The sequence below is a fragment of the Carlito syrichta genome, unplaced genomic scaffold, assembly GCF_000164805.1.
Source record: "Carlito syrichta isolate Samal-C Ts95f unplaced genomic scaffold, Tarsius_syrichta-2.0.1 Scaffold80553, whole genome shotgun sequence".
Taxonomy (NCBI): Eukaryota; Metazoa; Chordata; class Mammalia; order Primates; family Tarsiidae; genus Carlito; species Carlito syrichta.
In genome coordinates, this window is record NW_007024649.1 from 430518 (window position 1) to 440956 (window position 10439).

At 36.9% G+C, this 10439-nt stretch overlaps 1 protein-coding gene across 6 annotated transcripts in view; it reads left to right on the plus strand.

Annotated features, from left to right (window-relative positions):
- Nucleotides 1-10439, plus strand: part of RPS6KC1 (ribosomal protein S6 kinase C1) — a 192020-nt gene that overhangs the window by 144599 nt on the left and 36982 nt on the right. For all 6 annotated transcript variants that reach the window (XM_008055161.2, XM_021710891.1, XM_008055166.2 and 3 more), the window contains 2 exons: nucleotides 3639-3686; nucleotides 4853-4985. In XM_008055161.2, the coding sequence (XP_008053352.1) occupies nucleotides 3639-3686; nucleotides 4853-4985 (181 nt within the window). The remainder of the gene's footprint in view (nucleotides 1-3638; nucleotides 3687-4852; nucleotides 4986-10439) is intronic.

Genomic DNA, 10439 nt, shown 5'->3' on the forward strand with positions numbered 1-10439 from the left:
CAGCATAATGCAATATTGAAAGTAACCAGTGACTTCCTGACTGCCCTGGCCAGTGATCATTTCTTAGTCCTCATTCTTTGTTTGACACAGATGATTACTCTCATCTTAAGCATTCTCAGTCTCTGACATTTCTCTTTGTACTTTTCTCACCACACTTTTAGTAGTTGTTGTCTTTATCCACCACAATATTTCTCTTTGTACTTTTCTCACCACAGTTTTTGTAGTTGTCTTTATCCACCACAATATTTCAACTATGTATAATTTTCATTCAGACATAAATGGCATAGCAGTTAGCAGTAAAAGAGGAAGAACCTTGGAGTCACACTGCCCAGGTTTAAATTTCACCTCTACCACTTCTTAGCTTTGAGAGCATGGGGAAGTTAGTTTTATGTTTATTTCCTCATCTGTGAAATTGGTTAATAAAAGATACCTACCTTTTGGATTGTTGAGAGCATTACATGATTTAATTTCTTAAAGCCCAGCATAGTGCCTGGTTTAAAGGAAGTATTTTCAGTCGGATACATTCTTGTGTCTTTAACTTCTATCTTTATGGAGAATTCTCAAAAATAATCTTTAGTCTTAACTTATTTTCTAAGCTCCATTCCCATGTTGTCATCTACCTTCCAAATTCTTACAGTCGAATTCACTAACCATATGTTTATCGAACATTTACTATATGAGAACAATGTGTTCTGTAATAGATGAAATACATTTTTTGCTATTAGTTTTCTATTGCTGTCATAACAAATTACCACAGATTTTAGTAGCCTAAAACAACTGAATTATTGTTTTAAAATTTTGCAGGTCAGAGGCCTGACACAGGTCTCATTGGGCTATAAAATCAAGGTGCTGCAGATGCGGCTGTTCTTAGTGGAGGCTCTGAAAAGAATCTGCTACCAAGCTCATTCAGGTTGTTGGTTGAATTCTGTTCTTTGCACAGAGTCATAGGGTGAACCCTTTGTTTCTTTGCTGACTGTCAGCCAGGGGCTGGTCTTTGCTCCTAGAAGTTGCCTCAAGTGCTCCTTCTCAGGCTTACTATGAGCTCCTAGAAGCCTCTCTCTGGTGCTTACCTGTCAATCTCTGTATCTCAGAGGCAGCAGCTGCCTGTCCTTCTCATGCTCTGTATCTGCTTTCTCCTTCTGTCACATCACTTCTGTGCTTTGAATTTCTTCTGGTAGGAGACAGTTCTCTACTTTTCAAAAGCGTTCATGTGATGTGATGGAGCCTACCCAGATAATGTAGAATAATCTGTTTTAAGGTCTGTACCATAATCGCACCTTCAAAGTCCTTTTTGCCAGTAATATAACATATTCACAGATTCTGGGGATATTTAGGGTGTGAATATCTTTGGGGGCCATTTTTCTGCTTATGACATGCCCATAAAGAGCTTGAAGTATGCTTGGGTGATAGACAAGGGAACACACTAAACCACATTGAAGGATTAAAGATGTTATAATAGAAGTTTGTACTGAATAAAATGGGAGAACAAAGGAAGAAAGTAGTCAATGATACTGAGAGAGAGTGACATTTGTGCTGAATATGGAAAGATGAGTACTTATTTGATAAGTGACTGGGGGAAACATTTCAGGGCAAAAAAGCAGTAATAGTGATAGCAGCAATAATTGGCTATACTTTTATAAGGTCATCTCACTAAAATCCTCACAGATGTTATTATCCACCATTACTGCTTCTACCTAAGAAGCTATAATGCCTTCACATGTATAAGAGGAGTGGTAAGATTATCTCATTGGTTATTGAAAGGATTAACGTCAATTGCACATGCTAAAGTATAGCATATAGTAAACACTTAAAACATGGTAGATGAAAGACTAGAGGGTGGATAAAAGAAGTGCTTAGGAGACAAACTGACTTGATGTGGTCAATCATTCTAAAGGCAGGAGACAGGACAGAGTTCATAATGTCTTAGGCCACTCTGGTTTGGAAGCATGCATAGAGGATGGTGTTATTTAGTACTATAAGAGGAGGAAAAAGTTTTCTTTTTTTTCTTTTTTCTTTTTTTGGTGAGGGCAGGGCTTTGGGAAGAGGAAGGAATGAGTTTATGAGGTACTTGTGGGAATATTCTTTTGAAATTGAATGGAAATTTAAATAGTTATAGGCCAGAAGAGAGGTCAAAATGAAGTTGTTACTATTCAAATTTATTATGTCTAAAATGGAATTTACCATCTTCTCAAACTTGTTTCCCATCTTAATTTTCCTGTTTTCTTCTCTCCATTCTTTTATTTTCCCAAGCTTAACATCTTTTTTTCCCCCCTTCTTGACTCCTGTCTTTGCTTACCCAGTGGTAGACTGGTAAATGTTTGACAGCCAGCTCTCTGGTGCGGGGAGAAAACTCATTTGCAGTGTTTGATGATTTCTGTAGTGCCAACTTCAGGCTATGACTGCTTTTGTTCTACGGTGACAGAGTTGAAAAGCTGCAACAGAGACTGCATGGGCCTGCAGAGCCTAAAATGTTTACTTTCCGTCCTGTGCAGAAAAAGTCTACCAACCTTTACTAGAATATTTCCACAATAATAAAACTTTAGTAGGGTAGGGTAATTTCCTACCTCTGTTAGCAACTTCTGCCCATCAAAATGGGTGGGGAGTGGGTAGTTCAAGGGGACAATGTGTGAGAGATCCTGAGGGGTCTTGAGGTCATTTTATGGACTTCAGCTTTTACTCTTAGTGAGATGAGTCGAGGGACATGTTCTAACATGTTTATAAAAAATCCTGGCTGTTATTTTTAGGATAGACCACAGGGCAGCAAAGATGGACACAGGGAGCAGATGAATGGCTATTGTTATAAGTTAGGTAAGAGTTGGTCTTTGCTTGGATCATGGTAAGAGCTGTGGAAGTGATGAGGTAAGTTAAGATTGTGGACATATTTTGAAGATAGAGCTGACATGATTTGCTGATGGTAAAAAGAGGAGTTAGGTGTGAGCCCAGGGTGGAGAAGCAGTACCAAAGGATGCCTTAGCTAGAGCCTGTTATTGAAATTCCATTATAGCTAGTTGCTACATAAGAAATTTTAGGAAGAAAATTGAGACTTGAGCAATTTTTTGAACCACTTCCTCTTAACCATATATGTTCCATGAGGAAACATTCTTTGTCTGGAATAATGAACTCTTACTTTTAAGAAATGCATTTAAAAACACATCTAGGAAACCTAGCAGTGTTTCTAAAATATGACATTTTTAGAAAAGAAAATCAAATAAAATCTATTTTGGATAAGACTATTTTGATCCTGTGATTTGGTAATTTAAAATATATTCAGAAGTTAATGATCGGGAAGAGTCAATTCCAACCCTTCCCCCAACACTTCTAAAGTTTGGTTTACAAAGTGGAGTTAGCCTGTAATCCCAGCACTTTGGTAGGGTGAGGTGGGATGACTGCTTGAGGCCAACCTGGGCAACAAGGCAAAAAATAGAAAAACAGACAGGCATGGTGGTGTGCACCTGTAGCCCCAGCCACTTGGGAGGCTGAGGCAGAAGGATCACTTGCACCATGAGTTTGAGGCTGCAAACCATGGTCACGCCACTGCACTCCTACTGGCGGCAGAGTGAAATCCTGTCTCAAAAACAAAAAGTGGAGTTACTTTTTATTGTATTGTGAGTAAATTATTACTTGTGTCTTTTATGTAGGTTTTACTTATAATGGACACAAGGACAGAACAGACATTCATTTTAAAAGTAAGTAGAATTTGTATATTTAATGAATTAAAAAATTTTAAAATAGTGCTTATGAAAGAAAAGAGATTTAATATTTTTCCCCCTGGGTGTTTGAATGTTGTTTTATGTTTGTGGTGATCTCTATTTTTCTTTCTGCCCTTCCATCACAGTTGATAAAAAGTCTGTAGCATGCACTTAAAGAATTATTTGTTATAAAGTATGGAGGAAATAATTTAGATAAATTGAAGAGTCATCTCATGCTGCTTAAGTGTATAGTGCATAGTTTAAATACATTTTGTATAAGACTACACATGTCTTATCTTTGATTATGACTACAGTTTTTAGGAGCTAACATTTTGCCTTAAAGCCTGTTACAGGTATTTTGGGAAAGTGTTATTCATTCCCAGCCCTCCTTTTGATCTAAATTTAATTTTGATTCTGTGCAGAACTCAATTTATAAGTAAACGAATAAGGAGAAAAAAAAGCCCCTCAGTTTTATAAATTTGAGATTATATTCGGAATAAACTGTGAGAATATATTCTAACTTAAGCATTTCCACAGAATTGATTAATTTTATATTTCTTTTTCTGATACATTTTCTTTTGCCAATAAGGCATGAAAGTAGGTAACATTGACACATTCTGAAACATTTCTTTTTGTGAATATACTTTATCACTGACATTTCCTCAGTTATTAAAACTGGGTGTAACACCAGAAAATACACAAACCTTGCTCCTTGTGAGAAGACTTAATAATCTTTCCTCTTGGGGGATAGAATTTTTTAAATTACTTGGTAGATCTAGGAATATTATTTGTGTCTCAGGAATTTGAATTGATCTCACGTCATCTGCTGCTTTAAAGATATACATAAGTAAAATAAAACTTAAGGAAAGGTCATAGAGAAATAACTGTGTGTCATCCTGATGACTTAGTTTGAGAGCATCTCTAATAAAAACACTGACCCACGTAATTGATTTTAATGGCAGCTTTGTGGCATCTTCCCTTCTCTGGATTCATGCCAGATGCCATCAGCAGAGCCTCCAGGGACTGAGGGGCATAGAGCAGCAGATGAGTGGTTTCTCTGAAGCCCAGAGTAACTTGGATAGATTAGTTTGGTTGATAAACACAGAGCACAGCAGGCTCCAAAGGCAACTGAGGATACAACTGACCTTTTTGTTCTCTGTCAGGGTCTAAGGAAAAGCAGTGAATACAGCAGGAACAGAAAGACCATCATCCCCCGCTGTGTGCCCAACATGGTGTGTCTGCATAAGTACATCATCTCTGAGGAGTCGGTATTTCTTGTGCTGCAGCATGCGGAAGGTTGGTTTGTAGTTTAGATTGTTTATAGAGTGAAGAATGTCACCTGCTTAGCTTTTCAGTTTCTATAATGTCCTTCGTCTGTCATGTCATGAGCAGATAACATATGAAACACATGTAAAGAAACTATTTTCTATTCCTTTGCTCTACCTCTCTATCTTGAGTTGTGAGGAACAGTGAATACCCAGGTGAACAGCAGATTTAATTTGAACTGTAGTACCATTCTTAGATATATTTAACCACTTACCTTCTCGTAGAATTTGCCTACTACATTGAGAACTTTAATGTGAATGTGTTCTAAGAGAGTTAGGTTTTATTTTAGGGATATTTTGTTCTCTGCTAAAAAAGATACATTTATGTTAGATGACTAAAATGAAAAGCATCCCCTGAAGAGTTAATTAATTACCTCCTTTTTTAAAGAAGGCAAGGGTGTTTGCTTAACATTTGACATTACCTAGTTATTCTGCTCTGAGTTTTTATAAATTCAGCCATTGGCATCACATATGGGTACAAAGCAGAGGCACAGTGCTCTGCCTTCAGACTATTTATGAAATTTTAGCTCTTAGTAGAGGGAACAGGTGGCAAGAAATATTATGTTTTGATTTGTTTTTGCCCTTTAACACCTGAATTTAAATAGTCTTTTATTTAGGCTGACTGACTGAGTACAGCATATAAATATAAATTTACTTGATAAATATTGCCTTTTGGCTTCTAAAAGGTGTTCTTACAATAGTAAAAAAATTATTTTCCATATTTCATAAGGTATTATTATTTTTATATAACTATTGTGCTTTACTAATAAGCATAACATTTGAATTTAATACATTTTTCCAGGAAAAGGAGTCATTGCTTTCTGGAATGAGGTCTCTCATGATAACTAATGCAAGATTTTTGACGGGGGCAATAAACTATTAATATTGTTTATTATGAAGTACAGCACAAGATAACTACAGATGGAGGGAAGACCTCCATATGCAGTATTTAATAGGAAATTCAGAAGGGGCTCCATGGTCTCTCAGGTATTAAGAGAGTTAATTGCGTGTGTGAATTGGATAACTAATTCACCTTTGTTCAGACATTATAGACAGCTTTTATCTGAGGATACCAGTGCATTACAGACATTATTGAATTAGAGGTCATGTCATCTGATAGCGAAATACAGCCACCTCTGGTGTGGAACAAAATAACTTGCGTAGTAATAATCCATAATAATTTAGAACAAGGTCAGTAGGATGAATGTAATTATAGTCAATATTCTATTACCCAGTGTGGATTATTCATGTTGGCGATTATCTGTGGCAAATTTCAATCCTAGCTTACCTCTGTTATTTGTGGCTTTATCTTCTGTTTCCAAATCATTCTTCAGTTTTTCTTCTGCCATCATCTCACCTTCCCTTATATCCCTTGAAGCTGGTGTTTCAACTGGTTTTACTTTAATACTATAGAAAATTCTATAATCTATCTTAAAGTCATAGACATATGCGTTTCAAATTTTCCACTGTTTTAGATCATCTTTACCAAGTTTCTTTTTTTAAAAAAACAAAACTGGCTCAGCCTGTAATCCCAGTGCTTTGGGAGGCCGAGGTGAGTGGATTCCCTGAGCCTGCGGGTTTGAGACCTGCCCGGGCAACTTGGCAAGACCTCATCTCTACAATAAATAAAAAATTAGCCAGGCGTGGTAGCGTGCACCTGTAGTTCTGGCTACTTGGAAGGCTGAGGCAGAAGGATCGCTGGAGCCCAGCAGGTCGAAGCTGTGGTGGCCAGGAGTGTACTACTACACTCCAGTGGGGCAACGGAGTGAGACTCCAACTCAACAAACAAACAAACAAACAAAAACTATACCTCATCAACAAGGGTACCTGCATAATCAGCATTTGTATACCTAATCCTGAATTGTACCCCACATCTTTATAATAAAAAAGAAAGAAAGAAAAAGAAAAAAACCCCCCAAAACAAAACTGTTGATTACATCTGACTTTGAATGGTTACACGACCACATAATTTGTCTCTTTTGACTGTTCCTTTTAGGTGTCTCTTGTTTAATTTTGGGAAGGTTTTATAATACAAAGATAGTAAATTATAGTGTAAATAGGGACTCTGATTTCATTAAATAGTCAACAAATTTACTGAGCATGCACTATACAGTAGGTTTTTGAAACATAAATTCTTGTTGTAAAGAGTCAAACAGAAAAACAAAAGCAAGAGAATATTGGATAATAACAGGAAGTCTCCTGATCTTTAATACAGGGAGATCTAATAGAGTACAACTGGGGGCCTACTTTAGATGGTCAAGGGAGCTTTTTCTGAGAAGGTAACATTTAAGAGGTGTTTTGAAAGGTAAGGAAACAGTCATTTGGATGTAAAGTACAGATATAGGGATGAGTGTAAACCCAAGCCTAGATTGTTTTCTATGAGCAAGAAAGGAGCCATTTGGTTGGAGTGTAGCAAGTGAAGGCAACAGTAGTAGATAAGTCTGTTGGAAAAATAGACAGGAGCCTTTTATGGCAGACTGAGGACTTTGGCTTTAGTTCAAGTATACTGGGAAACCACTGGACATCTTAAGGAGTGACAGGATCTTATTTACATTTTAAAAAGACTCTGTGGCTGGTGTATGGGGAATGTGCTACAGAAAGACAAGAACAGAAGCAGTAAAATAGCTAATACAGTAGTCTAGCCAAGAGATGATGCTGGTGTGGTCTGGAGCACTAGTGGAGATGTTTGAAGGTAGAGTCAATAGGGCCTATGATGGACTTGGATTAAGAAGAGAAGACTATAGAGTAATTTCTTGGATTTGGCTTGAGCAATGAAGTGAACTAGATGATGAACAGTGTGTTGTCTTTTACACATCAGTGGTACTTTCTGTGGCACCTTCATGGATTAGTAGGTTGTGCCTGTGTCATAAAAACATAACTTTCGTATGTGTGAATAGTTATTACTGACATGTAAACCTTGAAAAGTTGCTTCCTCTATAATATGAATACTTAAATGTTTATGATTTGTGGCCTTAGCTTTCCACTGCTTACGGACCTTAGACTCTTTCCATTTTAATTCATTTAGTCAGAAATTTACTGTGTGCTTACTGGGTCATAGTACATAGTTCTAATGTGGCAGTGAGCAAAACAGAAGACTTTGCCCACACAGAGCTTACATAACATTTTCAAGGTGGAACAGACAATCAACAAATATATAAGTAAATATATGTCTGATGGAGGCAAATTCTAAGGAGAAAAATTAAGTAAAGGAAGGGGGAAGGGAATGCCAAAATGGTGAGGAGTGTGGCTTGCTCTTTTAATAGGGTAGTCACCTTGCTGAAAAGACATTTGACGAGAGACCTGAAAGGAACATTATGGATATAAGAGGAAAGAATGTCGTAACAAAAGAGAACAAGTAAGTACACAGGCCCAGAAGCAGGAGTATGCTTGGTGTACAAGAAACACAAAGGTCAGTGTGGCTGGAGCAGAATAGAAATTAGCAGGAATTGAGCATAGAGCAGTAAGGAGGTAGGCGATCAGATCCTAGATGGTCTCACAGGCCACTTGAAAAACTGGACTTTTATTTTGAATGAGATTGGAAGATAGGGATGCTGAACAAAGGAGTGACAAGATGAGGATCACTGGCTGTTCTGTGGAAAATAGAACATAGGAGGGCAAAGGCAAAAGCAGGGAGATCGGTTTGGAGGTTGTTGCAGCAACCAAGTGAAAATGACAGTGACTTGGACAAGATGGGGTGGGGAAGAATGGTTATTAGAGTTTGAATATATTGTAAAGGTAGAACAGACATGATTCTGCCTTGTGTGACTTCAGGGTTTTTGGTTCAAATAATTAAAGAATAGAGTTTTTATTTACTGAACCACAGGAGGAGTAGATTTAGAAGGAAAATCAGGAATTCAGTTTTGGGCATGTGAGTTTGAGATGTTTATTAAATACTCAGATGGTGTTGAGTAGGCAGTTGGGATATACCGGAAAGGATTTTAGGAGAGAGATTTAAAATGTTTATTGTTCCTTATAATGAATTCTTTGTTTTAACTCTATTTGAGGGGGTAAAAAAAGGGTAGGAAAACAAATTGTATTGTCAAGGCCATGAGTGTTTAAGGTTGGAAAGTATAATATTCATCATATATACCCCAGCAGTTAGCAGAATGCTTGGTATATAGAGGGTGCTTGGTGTATAATTGTTGAATACTGACGGAGGCAAGAAAAAAATGAAAGGCCAGGTTATAAGACAAAAGTTGGAAAAGCTTCTGACTGTGGACATACTAAATAGAAGGGAAGTGGGAAAGAATTTCTCTCCAGTTTACTAATAGACCCCAAGGGATAAAATATTCTCCTTTTATTAATTGGGTTTTTAAAAAAAGTATGATTAATTTTTAAACAAATTCAAACTGTATAGAAGTATATGAAGAAAAAAATTTAAAAATTTATCTCCCTATTCCCTTTAGTGCCCTGTCCTATTTCTCAGAAATAGGTACTCTTTTAACAGTTTATTATGCATCTTCCCCAAATTTTTTTTGTTTATAAACATAGACTCCCCACCTATCTTTAGAAAACATAAATGGGTCTTACATGCTGTTTTTCTCCCCCCCATCTCAACCATGTACCTTGGACACCTTTTGTTTTCAGAATATGTAGGTCTGAATTAAGAGAGGCAATGCAGTGTAGTGATTAAAAACTAGGAGTATGGGGTCAGGCTGTGTGAGAGAAAGTGCTGTTTCACCATTACTAGTGTAACAAATTACTTAACCTTTCTATACCTTAGTTTTCTCATCTATAAAATAGGGATAATAATAATTACTTACCTCATGGGGTTGATATGAGAATTAAATAGTTGTATATGCAAACCACTTAGAATAGGAGCTAGTACGTGATAAGCACTATGTATTTGCAAATAGCTATTTTTTAAAAGTAGATACAAGCTGGTAGAGATTTATTTAACTACTCCGTATTAATTGGTATCTAAATTGTTTTCAGTACTTGTACATATTTATCTTTGTACAAGTTTTTTTTGAGAATTATTTGTAGGCAGATTTCTTGAAGTGGAATTGCTTGATTAAAAGATAATTTTGGGGCTGGGCTCAGTGGCTCAGCCTGTAATCCCAGCACTTTGGGTGACTGAGGCGAGTGGCTTGACTGAGCCTGCGGGTTCTAGACCATCCCGGGCAACTTGGCAAGACCTCATATCTACAGTTAACAAAAAAAAAATTAGCCGGGTGTGATAGCTTGTACCTGTATTTCCGGCTACCTGGAAGACAGGCAGAATCGATGCTGGGGTGACGGTGAGTGTGCCACTGCACTCCAGCCTGGATGATGGAGTGAGACTCCAACTCAAAAATAATAATAATAGTAATTTTGATCATTACTATAGCAATATTTTATCATACTTATTAAATTTAAATCTAACTCTGTCCAAGCAAATTAACAAACTTACTTTACAATCTTTTTTTTTTTTTTTTTTTTGGGT